General features: G+C 61.3%; 2 protein-coding genes across 4 annotated transcripts; both read right to left on the reverse strand.

The window, feature by feature from the left end:
• Positions 1-4,300: 4,300 nt before the first annotated feature.
• On the reverse strand, positions 4,301-12,333 carry SPATA20 (spermatogenesis associated 20). The gene is made up of 17 exons (XM_015880201.2): positions 11,973-12,333; positions 11,308-11,436; positions 11,120-11,184; positions 10,543-10,697; positions 10,292-10,435; positions 9,896-10,097; positions 9,694-9,824; positions 9,521-9,625; positions 9,186-9,260; positions 8,858-9,070; positions 8,559-8,751; positions 8,144-8,312; positions 7,685-7,893; positions 7,413-7,612; positions 7,244-7,324; positions 5,439-5,646; positions 4,301-5,328 (listed from the first exon to the last, which is right to left on the reverse strand). The coding sequence occupies exons 1-16, from the start codon at positions 12,311-12,313 to the stop codon at positions 5,476-5,478; spliced, it is 2,583 nt and encodes an 860-aa protein (XP_015735687.1). The 5' UTR covers positions 12,314-12,333; the 3' UTR covers positions 4,301-5,328; positions 5,439-5,475.
• EPN3 (epsin 3) lies at positions 12,095-20,099 on the reverse strand. Of its 3 annotated transcripts, none has more exons than XM_015880203.2 (10): positions 19,854-20,099; positions 17,046-17,671; positions 16,651-16,769; positions 15,471-15,554; positions 15,076-15,183; positions 14,869-14,953; positions 14,363-14,650; positions 13,567-13,677; positions 13,118-13,333; positions 12,095-13,041 (listed from the first exon to the last, which is right to left on the reverse strand). In XM_015880203.2, the coding sequence occupies exons 2-10, from the start codon at positions 17,614-17,616 to the stop codon at positions 12,734-12,736; spliced, it is 1,890 nt and encodes a 629-aa protein (XP_015735689.1). In that variant the 5' UTR covers positions 17,617-17,671; positions 19,854-20,099; the 3' UTR covers positions 12,095-12,733. The 3 variants fall into 3 exon arrangements, with proteins under 3 accessions (XP_015735689.1, XP_015735690.1, XP_015735692.1); XM_015880204.2 differs by lacking the exon at positions 19,854-20,099 and adding an exon at positions 18,641-18,665; XM_015880206.2 differs by lacking the exon at positions 15,471-15,554 and having other exon boundaries at positions 19,854-20,098.
• Positions 20,100-21,448: the final 1,349 nt, after the last annotated feature.

The following is a 21,448-nucleotide window of genomic DNA, read 5'->3' on the forward strand; positions in this document are numbered from 1 at the left end:
GATCAGGGTCTGTCCCCATACACCCCCACCTGCAGCCAACACACCCAGCAGCAGCTGCAGCCAACAGCATACATGGCCCAGATTTTCCCCACTTCCCTGGTATAAAACACAGCTTTCAAGGAAGAGACAGCCTTCAGAAAGGGGAAAAAATCCCAACTGAAATGCAGCCTTCTGCTGCTGCTGCCTGAGACAGCCCCATCTGATGCACGGCAGGCTGTGCAGAGGGCTGGCCCTGCATCCCACAGCCCCACACCACGCTGAGCCCCACGTGCAGCAGCCTCCAGCCCCATATCTCAGTGCTGCTCTGCAGTCCCCACTCTACAGGGCTGGATTTTGGGCTAACAATCCCTGCCGGCTGCGTGCACACAGCTGCAGTGCTGCAGTCCCAAATGGGTTCCCCAGTGGGACACAGCACACGCCCCTAAGCTTCCCCAGAACCTGCCCCAAACCTCCCAAAAATCTGCATCTCTTGCTTTTCTCTCCCCAGATCTGTCAGCCCTCATTCCTCACAGTCCCCCTCCCCACCCTCTCTGCTTTCATCTGGTTCCCATGCAGCACGTGTGCTAGGAGCGAGCAGCTCGCCAGCAACACTTCTATCAGCGCTCCCACTGTAATTGAATCTTCAAATCTCGTCTGACAGGAATAGACAAGAGGGAAATGAGTCTCATCGGCCATCCCCCGGCACAGCACAGCACTGGGATGCCCACAAACATTGGTCCCAGCAGGGCTGGGAGCGCTCCCAGATCTCCCAAACACAGTAAGGCTCCGAAATTGGTCAGCGTGATCTTGGAGAGGAGGGGAGCAGAGCTGGCCTGGCAGATAACGCAAGGCTGCCACAGCAGAGGGGCTGCAGGGCTCAGATATCAGCTCTGGGGCACAATGCCCTCACTCAGCACATGAAAAAGGACCCATGCAAATGGTACGAGCCACCCTGCAGCTCTCCTGAGCAGCTCCAGAAAAGCAGCGTCCAACTCTGCACCCCAACAGCACACAGCAGCCAGAAGCACTCGATAATCAATTGACCCAACTGATTTTAAAATAAAAGAATATTAAATGAACACACATGTGTCCCTGCCCTGCAGCAGCTGAGCGCCCAGGGCTGTCCCACCTGGTGCTGCCAGTGACGGTGGCACTCACACAGGGACCCCTCCTGTGCAGTGGGTTTTCTTCCCAAACCCCTCCCCATCAGCATCCACATCCCAGCAGCAGCCCTTGATGCAGAAGAGATTTTTTACTTTTTCCCTTCTTGCATTTTTTTTCCCTTCCTTTTTAAGATCTCTGCTGGGAAATCTTTGTAATTAATGACCCTTTAAAGTAAAATATAATTAAGAATAATGTGGAGCACGCCGCAGCAGCTCGCGATGCCGGGGGGAGCGGGCGGCCGAGCGGCTCCGGGCGCGATGACGCTGCCCTCGATGGGCACCGACGGGGCTGCGGTTCATCACACGACACATCGGAGGGGACGCTGGGGCTGGATGCGGCTTTGCCTTCCCGCAGGTGCGGGACCCCCACGCGTCTGCTGCTCGCACGTGGCGCAGCCGATGCGCTGGGGAAGCTCGTTGGGCAGAGAAGCTCCGTTCCCTCCCAGAGCAGCCGCTTTCGTGCCGATCCTCCGTCAAAGCCGATCGCCCCTTTACAGGAGCCCGAGCGCCGCAGAGGCGTGAGAATGAGGGACGGGCTCATTGAAATGTAATGCTGCTGAGATCTTCCTTCTCCTTCCAGCAGAGAGCAGATGTTCCCGTTCCACGTAGGCACTGCCCCAGCGCGAGCTGGGTGCTGATGTCACCGCTCATAGGTGGTTTGTTGTCATGCTACAGACAAACCTGACATTTTCCCTTTTAAAGATACACTGGGATGGATTCTGGGCTCCTGCCACCGCAAACATCCCGGCGGAGCTGTCAGAGGGATCCTGTCCTGAGCGCTCACAATTCAAACGGCGCTTTGCATTTTCAGCAGGGTACACGGCAACACAGGCAGCAGATGGAGCCCAGCTGGGGCGGGAGGGCTGGAACACCAGGGCAGGAGCACAGGAGAGCTCAGCTGGGGGCTGGGGGCACCGCATGGCCGCGGTGGTGCTGGGGGAGATGGGGGGGGATTTATTTCATGCTTTCCAGATCTGGCTTCTATCTGTCGTTAATGTTATATTGCATAAGCAGAGATAAATCTGAATGGAGTTAATACCCACCGAGCATGATGCCGAATATTCATCTGCTGGCAACCAGAACGAGGCAAATGTGAATCTTCATTACCAGTGGAGGTTGTTAAATATTTATGTTTTCTGTTTGAGACGTACTGTGACACGTGAAACTCAATTACAATATAACTAAAACCCAGCCTAAATTATAGATAAATGGCAACAAATGAAGAGAAGTCTGAAGTTCAACGTGCACAGCCCTGAGGGAAGAAACAGACAGACAGACAGACAGACAGACAGCTGAACAGACAGACAGCTCCTGGTCCTGGTATTTGCTTTCAGCCCAGCTCCAGGTACAGCTCCTGACCCTCACCAGAGCCAGCCTGCATGCAGGAGTGGCCTCATTTTGCCAACAGATGAACTGTGCCACTTAGAGAAGAAAACAGCAATAAGGGAGAAAATTAAAGAAAGACGGGGGAATTTAAATTAAATGTGAATTACTGCCTTCTAATCCCACTCTTAATGCTGCTCCCTATTGCTGCTGTGCCTTCGCACCGTCCTCCCCCATCAGAGCAGGATGCTGCCCAGCACTTCAGTCCTGCTCTAGTCTTTCTAAACGTGGTTTCGCTCAGCCATCCCTGCTGTCTCCTTAAGGGCCTGGAAATAGCTTTGTCCTCTTCTTTCCACCTTTAGTTTCCATTCATTCACCAAAATACTGATGCACTGCTCAGCTCCCTGCAGCAATGGCACCCACACCTCGCCTGCAGTGACCTCACTGCCACCGTAAGCAGCGCTTGGGCGCCATGCAGGGCCCTGTGACTAATTTGGGATGCGGTGGACATGTTTAATGGGCTGCTATAAATATTGATGGGCTGTCAGCAGTGAAAAAGGACCTTACTCCCATTGCAGTGCTGTGTCAGAGGGGAGCAGGGGGTCAGGGGCCGAGCCCTACTGGCACCACAGAGCTCTGCATCTCCACCTCTCCCACTGCCGTGGCCCCAAAGCCTCCACGCTGGGATGCACAGCCTGTCATCTGCTTTGCTGAGAGCCTATTGATTCCTCCTGCCCGTGCTTCACCCCAACATATCGACCCAATCTACTCTCTGTAACTCAAACTAAATTAGCTGCCTTAATCTGCAGATAATTGCGGCGAGCCCGGCTCTGCCTGTCCCAGATTCGCAGGTGGTGGGGACAGGGAGGAGATGTGGGGACAGCCACCTCACAGCCATAAACGGGTCCCACATCTGGGCCCACCCAGTGGCTCCCAGCTCCCATCCCCTCCCTTTGTGCACCCCGGAGCCCCCGGCCCATCCTGGTACCAAGGAGGCAGAGCCTTCCTCCCCAGTGAGGCACTGCTCTCTGCAAACACCCTCCCCCGCCTTCTGTAAAGCCTCCAAAACACACATTTAATTTAGATTTAACGCAATAGTTACCATGGTCAGTAAATACCAAAACCATATTAGAGGAGGATTAATAGCCGTGTCATGGCCGCAAACCACTGCCTAATCCTGCTCTGAGCGCCCGCTCCCCTTCACCAGCAGCAAAAGGAACCGCTCCAGACACAGCACTTGCTCAGGACCACTGAGCACCATGTGGGGAGAAGACCCCCGGGATATCTTGGAACAGGCAAAGGGCAAATTTGCCCCACACCAGAACCCCTACAGCCCCCAAACCTGCCCTTCCACACTGATGCTAATTGCCTGCTCAGGCAGCAGCAGTTGGGTTCTCAGGTGTTGCCTAATTGCCCACCCACGCACAGAGCTGCACACCTGCAGGGGGCCCAGAAGGGGCGGTGGGAGCCCTGCAGCCCCCCCTGCAGCCACACCATCCCCACAGGCAAACAGCCTCCACAGCCCCTCTGCATTGGTGTCACATCAATACTGGGATAAAAGCGGACGGCACCGCGCCGGCAAAGCCAGAGAATGTTAATTAGAGGGAAAGCCTCATTAAAACAGAGCCGCAGTCTCAGTGGTGTGGGGGGGGAAGGAACAGATGGCACAGGGCACTGAGGGGCTGCATCTGTGGGCACCCCAAGGGGACGCGGTGGGCTGCATCACTCCCCATGGAGCAAATGGGATGCACCGCTGTGCTGTGCAGTGATACGAGTCCAGTGCAGCCTCAGGGTGAACCCCATGTCTGTCCACACACAAAATGCAGCACCACAAGTGCCACAGCAGCGTTTATTTGCCACACAGAACTTTTCCCCATTTTCTTTTCTTTGGCCACTCAGCCCAATTCTTTCTGACAGCCCCTTCCCAGCACAGCTCTGCCCAACGGCTGCAGACAGAGACATGCTGACACTCAGTGGGGAGTTGGGAAAGGCACCCGCAGCCTTTGGCATGGCACAGCATAGCACAGCATAGCACCCCGTACCCGAGCCCTTTGGGGATGACTGTCACCACGGGATGGCCACCTCCAGATCCCCAAATGACAGTGTGGGGTGGATGCAGCACCGGTCTGCCCTGCGTGCTGTGGGGATGGGGAGTCACATCAACCCCCCCAGCAAAGGTGTCCAGTTAGAAAACAATAGCAACTCAAAAAGCAAAGAAAGCAGAAGGCAGCAGCCATCCGCCAGAGGCAGCGCTTTGCAGCTGGCTTTCCAGAAACACTTCAGCTTTTAAAACATAAAAAATAAAAAACCAACAACAGCCGCCCCGTCCACAGCACAGGAAGCATTCAGCAGACGAGGTGCAACATTCCTCTTTGACTTCAAAGGCATTTCTCCTGGCCAAGCACCCAGGCCTTGGCACAGCCCCTTGGAACGCCCTGAGAGCACCACTGCCATCTGCCACCAGCCAGGGCAGCGCTGTGCTGGGATGGCAGCAGGCAGCACACAGTGGGCACTGGGCCGGGTGGGACACAGCATCACAAGGAGAGAAGCTCCTTTGGAAGCTCCCTGTGCAGGCCACGCCATGCATCCATCATTGGCAAAGCAGAGTTGTGTTGGAAGTGCTCAGGTTTGGTCTCGTGCAGCCTGTGCCCAGTGTTGGGAGCAGCCCCAATGTAACTGATGGACATTACAGACTGTCATTGAAAAGCACCGCAGCTGCCCGCAGTAACACCTCCACAAGCACCTGACCTCGAGCTCACCCAGGAGCATTCAGCAATTACCCCAGGTTGCTATAGGAACCAGAAGTAGTTTTTGCATCCGACCGCTGTGTTAACGCTGGGACTTGTATTCGTTTCTCTTCCCTCTGCAAGAAGTTGCTACTGATGAGCACAGGTGCAGGGGGGGCACCAGCAGGGCCATGCGGCCCCCCATGGCACCACAGGGGTTTGGGGTGCTGGGACTCAGACTGAATACCCAAAGCAGCCCAGTCCTCTTGGTGGGACAAAGGGGCTCAGGCGCAGAGCAGCTCCTGCAGGGCACGGGGCTCAGTGACAGGCAGGGAGCAGGTGAAGTTGCTGCAGACATAGGCGGTGGCTTTGCCCTCTTTCCTCTCCAGGGAAGACAGGAATGGCAGCTGGCGGTAAAGGAACCCAGCACGGTCTCCATCTGCGAGCATCAGCACCTGCAGAGGAAGGAAGGGGAGGGGTGGAGGAGCACAGCATCACCCCTTGCAATGGCAGCCCTGCTCCCACAGCTCCCCATGGCACGGCACAGCAATGGGCACGTGGCACCGGGAGGAAAAGGACAGAGCTGCTGGGATAACGAGCTTCTTTGGAAAGGAAAACATTTGTTCAAGCCTCGGGCCTCGCGGGCCGATAAGGACGGCTGGGAGCACACACAGCCCACCTTGCTCGGCCCCTGCCTGGCCCTCAGCCCGCTCCCCCTGCCCTCCCCCCTCTCTGCCTTTGTCTGGAATTAATTCCAGGAGTGATTAATTACCAATTCATGTCCAATCTGAAATTCATTATTCATTTTTCTCACAAGCTCCCTAAGGTCCTTTTGCGGGGCCAGGATAAAGGCGAGCCAGGGAGCTCACATGCTGCAGCTGAGGAGATAATGGGATCCTCCATAATTACCCTAAAGACCATTAATAGGGCCGGGATCTCAACCAGGATGGTGATCCAGCCCGCTGGCCCCAGGGCAAACACAGCCATGGGGAGGGCAGTGATGGGGTGGGTGGCATCTGGTCACACCGATGGCCCTGGCAGTGGCACAGGGAAGGCAGCACAGCAGCACTGCACCCCAGCACAGGGCTCCTCCATCTACCAGCGCCTGTCACAATCTGCTGGTACCCTCAATACTGCCTTATCATTGGCTTCTCATTACAGCAAGGATTTCAATGTGAGGTTTGTAAGGAATTAATTACTGGAGCGACCTAATTAATTGCATTCCAGCAGCCCGGGCTGGCCCCCAGCGCCCTGCCAGCGTCGGGGAGTGGGGGCGATGCTGACGTCTCCTCCAGCCCCAGATCCCAGAGCAGCTGCATCCCTGGGGCTGTGACTCAGGGCTGCAGCACTGGGGCTGCTGCTGGGGTGGGAGGGAGGGAGGGAGCAGCCAGAGGGATGGGAAATGGAGGGGCTGCACCTTGTGTCCTGCGCAGCCAGGAGGGGCAGGTGCAGGAGGCACTGAACACAGCCAGGGTCCACTCAGTGCCCACCTTGTGCCAGCTCTACATCCCATTGCACATCTCCTGCCTGTGCCCAGCCTCAGCCTCCCAAAGACGCTGCTGTGCTCCTGGAGCCATCGGCTGCACCCCCCGCCCAGGGGGCAGCTGGAGTGTCCGTGGGGATGGCAGAGGGGACCTCAAAGCAACACAGTGCTTTCCCAGCCTGCAAACTGGGTCACCCACTGTAATCCTTCCGAGGAAGCAAGAGTAATCAAGGCAGAGCAGAGAGGGCTCAGATGCAGCATGGGGAGCAAGGCACTGCAGGGGCAGCATGGGGAGGACTGAGTGTTGCATCCCCATGGAGAGGGCTCCTGTCCCTCTGAAACCATCACCGACTACTGCCAGGCACTCACAGAACATGGCCTCTATGGGCAGCTGACATGGGGACAGACAAGGGAACTGTCCCAGCTCACCCCCATTGGGTTACAGAGGGACGTTGGTGCCTTGGCCAGGGGATGCTACAGCCATGCTGGGGACACAGTGGGGTTGCAACAGCGGTGGGGAGTGTGGCTGCAGCCACAAGGACAGGACAGGGACAGGCTGGCTGCTCTACCTTGTTGGGGATGAAGGTGGAGTGCACACAGCGAAGCATCTCTTTGGTGTCTTCTCCTTGGGGGTCCCCACAGATCACCACCTGTCCAGAGACAACACAGGTGCAAAGGGCTGAGGTTCCGTGTCCCCACTCCTGCACCCAGAATGGAGGAGGGCACGCCAGCCTGTACCTGTTTGAGGGTGTGATGGAACAGGGCAGTGGCGCGGGCCATCTCTGGCAGGGCCAGCGGGATCTTCTGCAGCCTCTCAGAGAAGGCAGCCAGGATCTGCCCAGCCTTCTCCACCCACTCCATGTGGCCGGAGTACGAGGCTGCTCGGAGCAGGTTTGTGACAGTGACGGAGTTGGCAGCGGGCTCCGCTCCATCCTGGTCTGCAGGGGACACGGTGTCACAGTCAGCCCAGTGCCAGCACCACCCCTGCCCTGCCCAGGGTCCCCACGCACCGTCCTTCAGGCGCAGCAGCAGTGAGGGGTCACCAGCCTCACTGGAGAAGTATGCAAAGCCCTTGGGGTCCCAGAAGAGCTTGTCCTGTGTGTGCTGGAGCTGCAGGGCCCACTCCAGCCAGCTCTGGTCCAGGGAAGCTTCGTAGAGGTCAAAGAGACCCTGGATGATGAAGACGTAATCCTCCAGGAACCCATGAATGGGAGTGGCACTGCAATGGCAGACGGGGACAGACATCAGTGTCTGCAGCCCAGCAGGGCAGGCTGGGGGAAACCCTCTTCACTGCTGTCCATGACCAAGGAGACACCACCTTGGCTACTTCCCGAGCTCAGCCATGGCTGTGCCAAGGCTCCGTATGGGGCAGTGCGGGTACGCAGCAGAACAGGAAGGCTCTTACCACTTCCAAAGACAGGAAATGGAAAGGACTTGGGCTGAGTAACCCTTCCTGCACCACCACTCACCTCTGCTCCACCACATCGGCCTCGCCACGGTAGCAGCTCCGCAGCAACCTGCCACTGCCCGGCTCCACGAGGTGCCTGCGCACAAAGGCAGCCGCCTGCACTGCCCGCTTCACGTACTCCTGCTTGGCCAGCACTGCTCCAGCCTGGGCAAAGCCTGAGATCATCAGTCCTGCGTGGGCACAGGGACAGCTCAGGCACAAAGAAACATCCCACAAGGACAGGGACAGCACCCTGTTCTCACCCCGCTGACACTGGGTGGGCACAGACCTCGGTCCCATCCCTCCCTGCCCTGCCAAGCAGGCTGCACCACAGAAGAGTTTTGCTGCTCTCTGCTGGCAAAAAGAAAATTAAAAAGCCCAGCACAGCAATATCCCACACCAGCAGCAGCTGCACAGATGGCTGCAGACCCACTCACCATTCCACGAGGCCAACATCTTGGTGTCCAGGTGGGGCCGCGGGCGCTGTGCCCGGGCTGCCTGCAGCCTGTTCCTGCCCTCCTGCAGCACAGCACTCAGCTGGGCCGGCTCCAGCCCGAAGCGTGCGGCCGTCAGCTCTGGGGAGGAGCGCACAATGAGGACGTTTTTGCCCTGCAGCTCCTTATGGGGGTCCTGGAAGGAGAACTGCACTCTAAGAACACCACCCAGCCCCACATGGCTTGGACCCACGTGCCTCGGGTCCAGCAACGCCCCCAGTGAGCTCTGTACAACCCCTCACCTTGCTGGGGCTCACATTGCCCTCCTCCTTCACCCCGTAGTGGTGCATGAAGACATCTCCCAGGGTTGTCCCCTCTGCAGCCCCCTCCACCGGGTCAGGGAGCAGAGCCCGGACCTCCTCAGCTGCCCACACACAGAAAGCTCCCTCCCGCTTCTCACTGGAGGTGGCTGTCGGGTAGGAATCTGCATCCTCTGCACTGTAAAAGCCTCCAGCCTGGGGAGAAAACAGCAGATACATCCAGCTGTGGGGGCAGCCCTGCAGCACAGCACTGCATCGCAGGCAGGGCAGGTAAGTGACTCCCCTGCCTGGCTCCACTCGGGGAACACACCTGGCTGCCCAGGTCCCGCGAGGTGTACAGCAGGATGTCAGCAGCAACGTCAGCAAAGAACTCATCACCAGAGATCTGCAGGAGAGAGGAGGTGGTGATCGCTCTGCTGTGCTACAGCGGGCAGGGGGAAGAGACACGGCAAGAAGTAACAGGACACGTGAAGAGCTACAAGGGGGAGAAGTGCTGTGAGTGTGCAAGGACTTTAAAGACGAGGCAGATTTAGAGCCTGAAGGGCTCATATCACAGAGCTGCACAGAACTCCTGCCTGCACGAGGAGCGCTACAGATGGGGAATGGGAGTGCTCTGTGCCCACCGATGGGAGCCCACAGCCACACCTGGAAGGCTCTGCTGTACACAGCTGCCAGCTGCCCCTGGTCGTACAGCATCTTCTCAAAGTGCGGGACGTGCCAGTGCCGGTCGGTGGAGTAGCGGTGGAAGCCCTGAGAGGAACACACTGATGTCACCACTGAGCTCCACCCATGGTTTAACCCCTGGCCATTCCTCCTACCTGACCGATGTGGTCATGAATGCCCCCATGTGCCATCATCTTCAGAGTGTGCAGTGACATCTGCAGCGCTCTGGCCCCTTCTGGGGTTGTTCTGTGCAGTGCCCAGTAGGTGAAGAGGAAATTCAAATTCACTGAAAGACAGGGACAGGCTGCAGGGTGAGCTCTGTGCCCAGCAGGGCTCAGCCACAGGGACCGCACTGACCTGGGGTGGGGAACTTGGGGCACTGTGAGAAGCCACCATAATCCTCGTCGTAGGAGCCAGAGAGCTGCTGGAAGCAGGTGGTCAGCACCTCCTGGGCTGGGGGGGCTGCCTGCCGGTCCTGTGTGCCCACCCGGGACAGGGAGCGCAGCACTTCCAGGATCCTCTGGCTGCTCTGCAGCAGGTCCTCTTTGTTCTGCCTCCACTGAGCGGCAGGGAGAAAATCACTGCTTCCTATTCTTGCCTTTCTTTCTGCCTCCCAGCCCAACCTTCGCCTCCACTTCCCAGTGCCCTCCCCATGAGCAGCGCATCCCCCACCCCCACCCCACCCCCATTTCCTCAGTCACTGCTCCCCACCACCCCCCATTCCTGAGCACTGCCCCCAGCCGCCCGCTCTACCTGCTCTGCAATGTGGAGCAGCACAGTCCGGAAGCCCACGTGGTGGGTGCTGTCCTCAGGGGGGAAATACGTGCCCCCAACAAAGGGCTTGAGGTCCGGAGTCAGCCAGACGCTCATCGGCCATCCCCCTCCACCGCTGGTGGCCTGTGGACACGGGGCACAAGGATCTCATAGGGAGCTCCTCGGGAACACAAAATGAACCTCAAGAGAGAAGGGCAGAGTGTGCCCCGGCCCTGCTGCACCTCCCCCACCTGCACGAAGGTCATGTACACTTTGTCCACGTCCGGCCGCTCCTCACGATCCACCTTGATGCACACAAAGTTCTTGCTCATGATCTCACCGATCTCCGGGTTCTTGAAGGACTCCTCCTCCATCACGTGGCACCAGTGGCAGGTGGAGTACCCCACTGAAAGCAAGAGCAGCACACGGGGTGAGGCCACGGAGCAGCCTGACCTGGGATGGGAGCACACGGACCATCACAGCCCACACTGCACCATCCCACCCACACCCCTGTCTGAGAGCAGAGTCCCAGATCTCCCTCAGCTCTGGCTGTGCCCACCGCCCTCTGGGGCACCGCCTTTCCCAGCACCCACCCCCCGATGCAGCTCTGTGCCATAGGAGTGGAGGTGCAGCACAGAGGCATCCTGCTGGCTCATCTCCTGCTCTGGATTCCTCAGCTCCCCCAGGACAAGGGCTTTGGTGGCCCCTGGATGCAGCCCTCCTCCCAGCAGAGCTGTTACAGCTCTCAGTGGGAAGGAATCAGCGCCGGGCAGCCTCACCCACAGCTCATTTACTGACACACATAAGGTACACCTGGCTGCCAGTTACCTGACAGGAAGATCAGCTTGTTCTCCTGCTTCGCTTTATCAAAGGCTTCCTGACCCCACGGGTACCTGCAGAGGATGAGGAGCAGCTGCCGGCTCTCACAGCTGCCATCAGAGCCCACTGTGGAGCTGCACATGGGGAGCACCGTTAGGAGAGGATGAGGAGGAAGGGCACGGTGTGCTCTGTCTCACCAGTCCACGGGGTTGTGTGCGTGCTGCTGCAGGTACGGGGACCTCTCGTAGATGAGCCGGTTGGCGCGGCGGGGCGGGCTGCTCCTCCCAGCCGTGGCCATGGCCAGGCTGCCCGCTAGGAACACCGGCCTGCAGCACGGGATGCTCTCATTAGTTGTTGGCTCATTAATCCACCCGTTAATTCACTATGTTGACCGACGTGGGGTGGTGTGTCCCTGGCACGCTGCACAACCACAGCCCTCGGTGAACCAGTGAAACCCCCCCGGGCTCTGCCCCAGTATTACCGCACACCCAGGGGGGCTGGGAGGGGGACAAGGAGACCCTGGTGCTGGGAGCAGAGGGAGGGGTGCGCGGATATGAGGGGCAGCAGCAAGGGGAGCAGGAAGGAAACGTGGTGGAGACACGGTCACGAAAGGGAGGATACAGGAGAGAGAAAGGCAGGGGGGCTACAGGCAGGATTTAGGGGGATGCAGGGGAGGACACGGGGAGGATTCGGGGGACACGGAAAGCGGGCAGGGAGTGCTCAGGGCAGCGCTCGGGCACGCAGCAGCAGCACGGAGCGGCACACAGGGCGCTGCAGGGAGCGGGGCCGGCACCGCCCGACGTGCCGCAGCGCATCCCCCGGTCCCGCCGCCCCCGGGGCCCCCCCCGCCCCTCCCCGGTACCTGCGGGCCCTGCGCAGCGGCGCCGCGAACATGGCGGCGGGGGGAGGAGCGGGGCCGCCCTCGAGCCGAGCCCGCCCCGCACGGGGAGGAGGGAGCAGCCCGGTAAGGAGGAGCAGCCCGTGTCCGTTCCAGTTCTTTATTGTCGCGGTCAGTTCGTGGCTCCCGGTTGCCGGGACGGCCGCAGCGGTTCGGACGCGGAGCGGCTCTGCCGGCTGCACGCGCTGAAGCACAACGCGACGCCCCCCACCCTTTCCTGCCACCCCCCGAGCAGCGCTGCCCGCAGCACCGAGCGCTGCTCCCGGTGCTCCCCGTGGGGCGGAGCGCCCGGCCCTGCACGGCATCCGGGGGGCACGGGGGAGCGTGAAGGGCAACGCGGTTGGGGCTGACCCGGGCTGGAGAGCGGAGACACGGCGCCCAAGCGGAGAAACATCCAGAGCGGGGAGAGCGCGAACCGGCCGGGAGCCCCGGGGCGAGGGCAGCACGTGAAGGGAACGGAGCGTTAACAGGGAACGGGAGCGGACAGGAGGCAGCCGTCTGTCTGTCTGTCTGTCTGTCTGTCCGTCCGTCCGTCCGTCCGTCCGCCCCGCAGTCAGACGCCGCGCGCACAGCGGACGGTCCCGGTGCCCACGGAGCGCTCCGGGCGCGGCTCCTGCGGGCGGTTCGTGCTGCCGGCCGCCCCCGACGGGGCGAGCGGGGAGGGAGCGGCGGGGGAACGGCCGGGAAGGGGCGCGGAGCTGCTCCGCGGTGCCGGCCCGCAGCCCTCAGAGGAAGGGGTTGAGCCCTCCCTGCGGGGCCGGGGGGCCGCTCAGCGGCAGCAGAGGCTGCGGCAAAGCGCCGGGCAGCTCCGGGAACGGGCCGGCCCCCGCCTGCGGGAAGGCACTGGCGGAGGCGGGCAGGGCGGCGGGGACGCTGCTGAGCGGCAGCGGCAGAGACGCGCTGTAGGTCATGGCGTTGGCGGGCAGGGCGGCGGGCAGCACGGGCACCGGGGAGCCGGTCCGCATCTGGTTGAGCGTGGGCTTGGGCTGCTCGGCCAGGCTGAACGGGTTGGTGGGGGACGGCGTGCTGAGCCCTGCGGGAACACACGGGGAGCGTCAGAACGACCCGCCGCCCCCCGCTCCCACCCCGCGGCTCAGCCCCGCACCCACCCGACAGGAACGGGTTGCGCGTCTTGGCGGCCTGCGGCGGAGCCACCAGCGAGTCCAGGTTGACCAGCGAGGAGGCGGCGGGGCCCAGGAAAGCCTCGGGGGTTTTACAGTCCTTCCGCTCCTTGCTGGATTCGGGCAGCGACTCGGCCAGGTTGGCGAGGTCAAAGCTCTTGTCCTGCTTGGTGCCGGGGAACAGGTCGCCGAAAGGGTCCGGCTCTGGGGTGGGGGAGAGCGCCGTGTCAGTGGGCTGCAGCCGCTGGGAGCGGACCGCAGGGCACCGAGGGCATCCCCATCGCCCCCGGGCTGCACCCAGAGCAGCCTTTGGCCACGCCAGCAAGGAGCCGTGCACAAAATGGGAGCAGCTCCTGGCTGTGCCCCTGGAACCGCCAGCATGGACAGCGATGGAGGAACGTCACCGCCCGCCCACAACGCCCCGTGTCCCCGCTTACCCGCGGGGCTGCCGGGCTTCACCGAGGAGAGCGGCTGTGATTGCTCCATCTCCGGCTGCTCGGCTGCCTCGGGTTGCTTTGCAAACAGGTCGAAAGCATCCCCCCCTGAAGCTGGGGGGAAGAGGTGAGATTCAAGGATGGGAGCAAGGGGGGGGGCTGCGGTCAGTGCAAGCATCAACCCGGAGTGACCAGGATGGGCCACAGCAGGAGCTTGGCCTTGAGCAGAAAATACCCCCAGGCAGCTCAGCCAGGAGGGAAAAAGCACGAAGTGATGGTTTAAAGACCAGCGCTTACACCCAGCTCTGGTTATGCTCTTGCCCCTAGGGACCAAAAGACTGAGCAGCTCCCCATGCGTTGTGGGCAGTGGACACAGGACTGCCACGAGGTGGGAGGAAGCAGCCAAGGAGGAAGCGAGAGCAGCACCAAGCTCAGAAACAAAGATTTCTCCTATAAAGAGCCCCCATCTGCAGCACCGCACCTGCAGATACCAACCGGCCTGTCTCAGGCTGTTTGAGAGGGGGCAAAGCCAATAGATACCAATAGGGAACATCACCCCACTACAAGAGCACTCCTCTGGGAGGGCTTCATTAACTGTGCTAGGGTAAGTACAGCAGCCTGACTAGCTTGCACTACAACCAAAAGGTTCCGTGAAGTCTCCAGCACACCAAGGAGCGAGAGGAGGTCTGGTGGGAGAGCAGAGCTGGCTGCAGGAGAAGGAGGGGCACCCAGGATGTCAGGGACAGCCAGCGCAGCGCGTGGTCCCTAGCAAAACCCCATCACCACCCAAGCTGCTTACCAGGGTTAGGCTCAGCCACAGCAGCCCAAGGGTCAGTGGCCGGTGTAGTGCTGGAGCCCTGGGCCGGTGGGGACGTGGCTGTCCAAGGGTCTGAAGGGGAGAAGCCGGACAAGGTGGGTGCCTTCCCCCATGGGTCAGCAGAGGCAGGGGGGAAATCCCAGGGCCCAGCAGTGGTTTGCTGGGACGTGGTGCCTGCTTGGGGCACAGCCTCCCCGCTGCTGGATAGCACTGGCACCCAGGGGTCTGCTGTGCCAGTCCAGGCTGCTGGCTCTGCTTTGGGTTTCATATCTGAAAAGACAAGGGAAACCACAGATAAGAGTGACGCCTATCAGGGATGCACTTGAGGACTGTGGATTCCCATCAGCAGCACCACCCGGCTGTACAAAGAACAGGGCAGCAAAGGGAGGAGAAGCCAAAGGTCTTCACTGTGGACCAGTTGGGGATCAGGCAGAGACAGAGGGAGGGGAAAGGACTGTGCCGCCACCCCAAGCTTCAGCAGCCCCCACCTGGCATATCCCATGGGTCAACAGACGTGTGGCTGGAAGGAGCTGGGGCCGGCCCGAATATATCTGCCAGCTCCAGGATAGAGGACTGCAAACAGAAAGGGAATAAAGAAATGAGGGGAGCCCAGGGCTGACCTGAGAGCCCAGCCCAGGGCCACAGCATTGCTTAAGATGCTGCATGTGTGGCCGTCCAGGCCCCCGGTGCTTCACCTGGCTTTTCTTCATCTTCTCCTCTTCCTCCTCTTCCTCCCCACCTTGGGCAGTCTCCTCCAAGGCTCTTTGCAGCAGGGAGTTCTCCCCTTGCCATGCCCTCACCTCCTGCAGGAGGGAACAAGGGACGGAGCTGTGAGCACCAGCGGTCCCGCAGCAAGAGCAGAACCTTCTCCAGGAGACAAACCCAGCACAGGAGCTGCCACCGCATCCCCCAAAAGTCCCAGCATCTGAGCACAGGGCTGAGCGCACCAGGAGAGCGCACAGCGAGCAGCCCCACAGCAGGGAAAGCAAAGCGAGCGTGAGAGTGCTGCCGGCAGCGGGGCTGCTGGACGAGGCAGAGAGAAGCCCAAGTGCAAGAGACGGGAGCGCCCAGGGCTGCAGGGCACGGGTACCTTCTCATGCTCCTCTTTGCTCAGCGCGAGCGCTAGCTGCAATTGCCTTTCTTCATCTGTACTGGAAATTGGAGGAAGTGGCTTCTGCCAACAGAGGAAATCGGGTGAAATTTCAGCTGGAGCTCAGCTTGCCAAGCAGCTCGGTGGGTGCCGTCCTCACCGCCAGCACCCTGCGGCCCCTCAGCTGCCTCACACTGCCCACAGCTCACTGCAGAGCCCAGCACCGGGAGCCCCGAGCAGCCCGGGATCAGGGTCTGTCCCATACAGACACTCACAGCCAAGGCAGCTCTTGGGGAGGGTTCACCCCTGTACTGCTATGGCAGCCCTGATCACCACCCCGTGATGTGGGGGGTGTGTGTGTGCACGGCTGTACACGCATGCGGGAGCGTGCACAGCCCAGGTGGTCTCCAGCAGGCAGTGCTTTCAGGAGCGTGTTCCTACAGCACACATCATGGCAGAATGTGGAAGCTATAAATACTGCAATTCCAGGACAGAAATAGGGATACACATATGCTGTACAGTCTCCAAAAGAGCCACCAGGCAGGGGAAGCGGGCAGTGCTAAGTGCTGTGCTAAGTATGTCTCCTAGTCCAGCTAGCACACCGTGCTGTCTGCCCAAGGACACTGCCCACATGTGGGGACGCTGGCGACGGCGTCCTTTGTGTGTGTGTCCGTCCCCGTGTGCTCCACACACACTGTGCCAGCCAGCGACAATCTCAGCCGTGCAGATAATCTGTCCCCAAGGAAACGGGGCCGTGGAGCAGACAGGAGAGGGGATGAGCCCAGAGGAGGCATTGCAGTTGAGGCCACGGCTTGTTGGCTGCCCACATCCCCCGCACAGCTCCTCCTGCTCCAAAGGAGCAGCCATGGGCACATTGTCCCCTGCAACAACAGCCTCCGATAAAGGTGACAGCAATGAGTGACAGGACTAGAAGCCCTCAGTGAAAGTCAATCAGGTTTGGTGATGAAGAAGGACCACCCCCTGCCATCCCAGGTTCCCAGAGAAGTGCTCGTTGCCTGTGTCTCATCCATGGTGCTGCCTCCATGCCTGCTGTGACTGGGATGCAGGCACACTGCGAGCAGCCTGGTGCAGCTGCGGGTCAATGCACAGCCCCAAGCCTCCCCTTCTCCATAATGGCCAAACCCCTGGGTACGGGGCAGCCCCTGCCCCACTGCCCTACCTTCTCAGCCTCCTCCCGACTCATTGCCAGAGCGAGCTGCAGCTGCAGCTCCTCCTCACCCGTTGTCTGGGGACGCGCTTGCTCCAGGTCGGAGGCGAACCGTGGGGATGAGGAAGAAGCTAAGAGAAAAAAGAAGAACAGGTGAAGAAGTGGTGCTGGGACTATGGGGAGATCAGCCACCTGTCAGCCTCCTCCCAACCCCATCCAGGTCTGCAGCTCCAGTGCAGTCTCCCAAAGGGACGTACCCCAGCATAAATGCTTACAACCTCAAATGAGCCACAGCTTTACGGCAGCTGAGCATTACAACCCTAAGAGAGGAGGGGAGCGACGGGCACCAGGTGGGTGCAGCGAACCAGCACAGCCTCCTCCCCCGCAGCCCCTGGGGCAGGACTCACAGTTGAAGGAGGAAGGTGAGCCCCGCGTCCGGCCATAGTCATCCCCGTAAGGCGATGCATGGCGGCCGTAGGTGGACTGATGGCTGCCGCTGCCCATCCCCTCCAGGGCCATGCGCTCCTTCGTCTGCAGCGCGTGCGCCCGCTCCTGCTTCAGCCGCTCCTCGTCCTTCAGCAGCGCCATCACCTGCTTCACCTTCTCCCGGATGTTGATGCCCTGGTCCTTGCCGTCACGGTCCACATACTGGAAGTCCTTCAGCGTCTGGATGGTGTACAGGTTCTCCCGGCATTGGTGGGTCACCTTCTCGGAGCCTGTTTTGATGAGGTAGTCCAGCAGGGTGAGGGCTTTGTACACGTGCCGCCAGTTCTTGCCGCTGTCGTTCAGCCGTCGCCAGATCATACCCATGACCTCAGCAAAGGCCACCGTGTTGAAGGTGAGGTCCGCGATCTCCGACATCAGGGAGCTGGGGGGGCCCCAGGGGTCATTGGAGGTGGCCTCCCGCACCTTGATCTCCGCCTCTGAGTAGTTGTGCACGATGTTCTTCACCTGCCGGCGCAGGGCCGACGTGGTCATCTTTGCGCCGTGCCCAGGACCCGCTGTCTGCGGGCGCTCACAGCCTCACCAGTGCCTGCAGTGGGGAACGGGGACACCTCAGCACTGCCCCAGGCACCAGAGCCCCATCCCACAGCACCTCGGGCACCCCTCGAGGTGGAAGTGCCCATTGCCATGTTGTGAGCTGCTCACGGTCACCGAAAGCAGGCGGGATGCAGGATGGGAAAGAATCGTACAGCAAACCAACAGCTTAGCACTGCAGAGCTGCTGAGAGATTTGGCTTCAGATTCAGCAACATTTGGATGAGCTTTTAGCAGGCGCTTCTGCTGCTACAAGCACCCACCTGAAAATGGCAGCTCCCTCCTCCAGCCCCAGGCTGCCTCCAGGCCTCAGCCCCACGCAGCCCCACGCGCTGCCTGCAGCCCTGCTAAGGCTCCAGAGCCACCCAGAAGGCACCACACAAAGACCAGCCCCAGTGTGACTCCAAGCCTGCCCTGACCTACCAGCACCTGCCCTGACCTACCGGCACCTGCAGCTGCCTGGGTCATTTCTCCAAGCAAACGTGGTTATTTTGCTCCTGAGGAGGAGCCACGAGCCACCAAGTCAGAGCACTGGCATCCAGCAGTGGGCAGACAACACAAAGCCTTCTCAAAACCCCAGATCCTGCCTGAGCCTCTTCTGCACCTGGGAGGCTGCTGCTGCAATGTGGTGGCAATGCTCCTATAACTGTCAGCAGGTCCCCAAGGCAGCCTGTCCTGCAGGTTGTCCCTCCCTCCCTCACACACCAGCAGCTGCCCCGATCCCTTCCTGCTGGGCAGCACCGTCCTTTCAGGCCACACAGAGAGGTTGCAAAACCACACGGCTGTGCCGAGCCCGTTCCCCATGACCCCATTACAGCGCTGTTCCCTGCTCCACACGAGCCAGACCCTCAGCCGCCGGGTGGGAAAGAGCCTCTATCCCCGCCCGGTGCCTGGAATCAGCAGAGCCGACGGGCAGAGCTGCTGGCGCCGGGTGAAGCTCCTCGCACTCCCGCACCAAAACTCACCGGCAGTTCCGCGATAAGCCGGCGGGCCCGGGCCTATCTCGGCAGCACAGCCGCACACAGACGGCAAGAAACCAGCGGCCGCCCCGGCTCCCCGCACCTCCCCGCACCGCAGCCACCGAAGCCCCGCAGTCACACAACCGGTCCGGCCCCGCAGCTCCGCCGTCCCCGTGAGTCACAGAGTCACAGAGTGACGCTGCCGGCTCCGCCGCTCGCAGGCGGCTGAAGTTTCTCTCCCGACACTTCCCCGTCCCGGTCCGTCCCGCAGCGCTGCGGGCACTGCGGCCTTTGGCTCCCTGTCGCCTGGGGAACGCTTCGGGGTGAGGGTGGTGGCGGTGCGGCAAAGTCCCCCGGGACTCCGACCCGCACTGTGCCCTCCGACAGCCGCGATAAAGCCGCGATAAAGCCGCGATAAAGCCGCGATAAAGCCGCGATAAAGCCGCGCCGTCGGCCCAGCAAAGCGCAGCGCTGCGGTGCGGTGCGGGACGTCCCTCCTGCCGCCAACACGTCCAGGGCCTGGCACGGCCCCAGCGCAGCGGGGTCGGGATGGGAACCGGGCCCAGGTGGACCTGGATTCTGCATGGGAAGAGATGGAGATGGAGACGGGGCTGGGATGGGGGCGGGGGGGCACGGCCCGGCTGAAGCGCCGCAAAGAAGAGGAGGTTTTGTCCAGCACGGCTTTCCCCAGAATATAAAGGCAGTGAAATAGAAGCTGTGCGGGAGATAAGGCACCGCGTGTGGAATTACTGCAGTGACCTTGAGCTCGGGGCTGCCAGGTGGGAGAAGGACGCCGGGACGGGTCCTCATCGCTGCGACCCGGCACCGGGAGCGCGGAGGTGGGAGAATACGGCCGGGAGAGCACGGGGGGGCGGGGGGAGAGAGGGACCCGAGGGGAGAACGAGGAAAGGGCAGAGCGGGGAAACCAGCCGGGGAGGCCGGGGAACGCGGCAGGGAGCGGGGAGGAAGGGAAGGCTCGCTTAATCTTTAATCAGGTGCAGGGCTGGGAGGAGCGGCGCACGAAATGGAGGGAGCGGAGCGGCCCGGCCCCGAGCACCGGAGCCCTTCGGGGGCCGCAGCCGCCCCCGGTGCCGCCGGGACTCGGGCAGCCGCGGGCCCGGCTCGGAGCAGCGGCACCGCACGGCCCGGCCGCAACCCGCGTCCAGAACCTTCCTCCCTCCGTCCGTCCCTCCTCCCTTCCTCCTCCCGCGGTCCTTACCTACGCGGACTCGGCCCCGCCGTGCCGCTGCCGATCCCCCGGTGCCGGTGGGAGCGCTGGAGGCGGCCGCTGCCCGCCCGCCGACCCGCCGGGCTGGCTGGGCAGGTCCGGCCGCTCGCCTTAACCCTTTCGGGGCCGCCCGAAGCCCGGCACGGCCGTTCCCCCCCCTCGGCCCCGGGCAGCCGCGTTCAGCCCCCCCCGGTGCGCTGCGGGCCGCGGGGATGCGGCGCCGATCCCCAACCCGCCGCATGCGGGAGGCGGGGATGCTGTGTGGCTCCGTACTGCCCCCCATGGCTCACGGCCAGACGCTGCGAGCTGAAAGCTTTTTGTTTTTTTTTTCCTCCCATTATTTTTAGGCAGAACCGCCAGCCCCGCTCCGATGTGCTCCGAATGGCGCTGCCCGGCTCCCCCCACGACTCCCCCCGCCCGGCATTGCGGCTCCCTCGCTGGTACCCGGGGCTGCCGCGGCGATCCGAGTTCATTACAATGTCTGCCCGGGTCTAAATTGGGAGCGGATTCTTGCCGTGCCCCGAGCAGCTCCCGCAGCCCGGCTGGGGGCAGAGGAGGCATCGGATGACATTACAAAATAAGTCTCTCGATCGTTTCGGTGCCACCCCCGCTCTCCCGGCCTCTGCCTTCCATTTTAATCAGCGACAGGCCTTCTAGCGCTATGGATGCATATAATCTTTTTAATATCGCTGGCATTTTCCATAATAAAAGCTTTCCTGGGAGCCGGGGCATTCTGGAGGGGGGCTGCCTTCCTCGCAGCACACAGCAGATGCTGCAGCTCTCCCCGGGCTGAGGCTGCAGCCTCGGGTCACGCAGAGAGGGCGGCAGAGCCGCACACTGCACATCCCAGCAGCTGGATCTCACACCGGGGTTTGGCCACACGAGCTGAACGCACACGGAGCAGCGCGGCGCCTCCAGCACCCAAACCCTCCTCCAGGTCAACCCAAGCAGACCTGGCCCAGTTTGCGGCCCTGCAGGGGCTGTACCAGCACAGGGTTGGCTGGGTGGGCTGCAGCCCCTGCCATAAGCAGTGGTGAGCCCTGGGGCAGCCTCTGGAGGGGTGCAGCGCTTTCCTGGACTCCTTTCCCAGCCCCTCTAACAGTTACGGCATCTCCCAGCCCCACACAAGCACAGACTGTGATTTGCAGCTCACGGGCAGAAGGTCGCTCACCTCAGTGACGCAGCAAACAGCACAAATGATTAACAGCAACACAAACAGCGTGGGCTGAGCCTGGTGCTGGGCCTGGCACGGCAAAGGACTGCCCCCACTGCTGTCCAAAGGCAGCCAGGCAGCTCAGCAGGCTGTGAACAGGGACTGCGTGTTTCTAAGAGCGCCCTTTGAAAACCAGCTCTAATTTCACCGTGTTCCCGGTCACAGAACTTGCACAAATCCATGTAAATACAGTGACGGAGCTGGCTGCATGCTGCCCTCAGCCCGACCCTCCCATGCCCTGCTGTGTGCGGCCCCAGGAAGGTCGTTGTGAGTCTGCGGGAGCAGCAGCAGCACTCAGCACCACTCACTGCATTTCTGTTCCTTCTCCTTTGCAGCAATGTCAGGGCAGCAGCCCCGTGCCACCGGGCTCCTC

Source organism: Coturnix japonica, chromosome 18 (assembly GCF_001577835.2).
Source record: "Coturnix japonica isolate 7356 chromosome 18, Coturnix japonica 2.1, whole genome shotgun sequence".
Taxonomy (NCBI): Eukaryota; Metazoa; Chordata; class Aves; order Galliformes; family Phasianidae; genus Coturnix; species Coturnix japonica.

Coding starts and splice junctions, on each gene's coding strand:
- SPATA20 (XM_015880201.2), bottom strand. CDS start 12,313: ATGCCGTGCAGGGCCGGGCGCTCCGCCCCACGGGGAGCACCGGGAGCA. Junction 9,626..9,693: donor TTCATGACCACATCGGTCAG/GTAGGAGGAATG, acceptor TGTTCCTCTCAG/GGCTTCCACCGCTACTCCAC. Junction 9,071..9,185: donor CGCGGGACCTGGGCAGCCAG/GTGTGTTCCCCG, acceptor TTTTCTCCCCAG/GCTGGAGGCTTTTACAGTGC.
- EPN3 (XM_015880203.2), bottom strand. CDS start 17,616: ATGACCACGTCGGCCCTGCGCCGGCAGGTGAAGAACATCGTGCACAAC. Junction 13,334..13,566: donor GAAGCCCGGCAGCCCCGCGG/GTAAGCGGGGAC, acceptor CCCCCACCCCAG/AGCCGGACCCTTTCGGCGAC. Junction 13,042..13,117: donor GCGCAACCCGTTCCTGTCGG/GTGGGTGCGGGG, acceptor GTGTTCCCGCAG/GGCTCAGCACGCCGTCCCCC.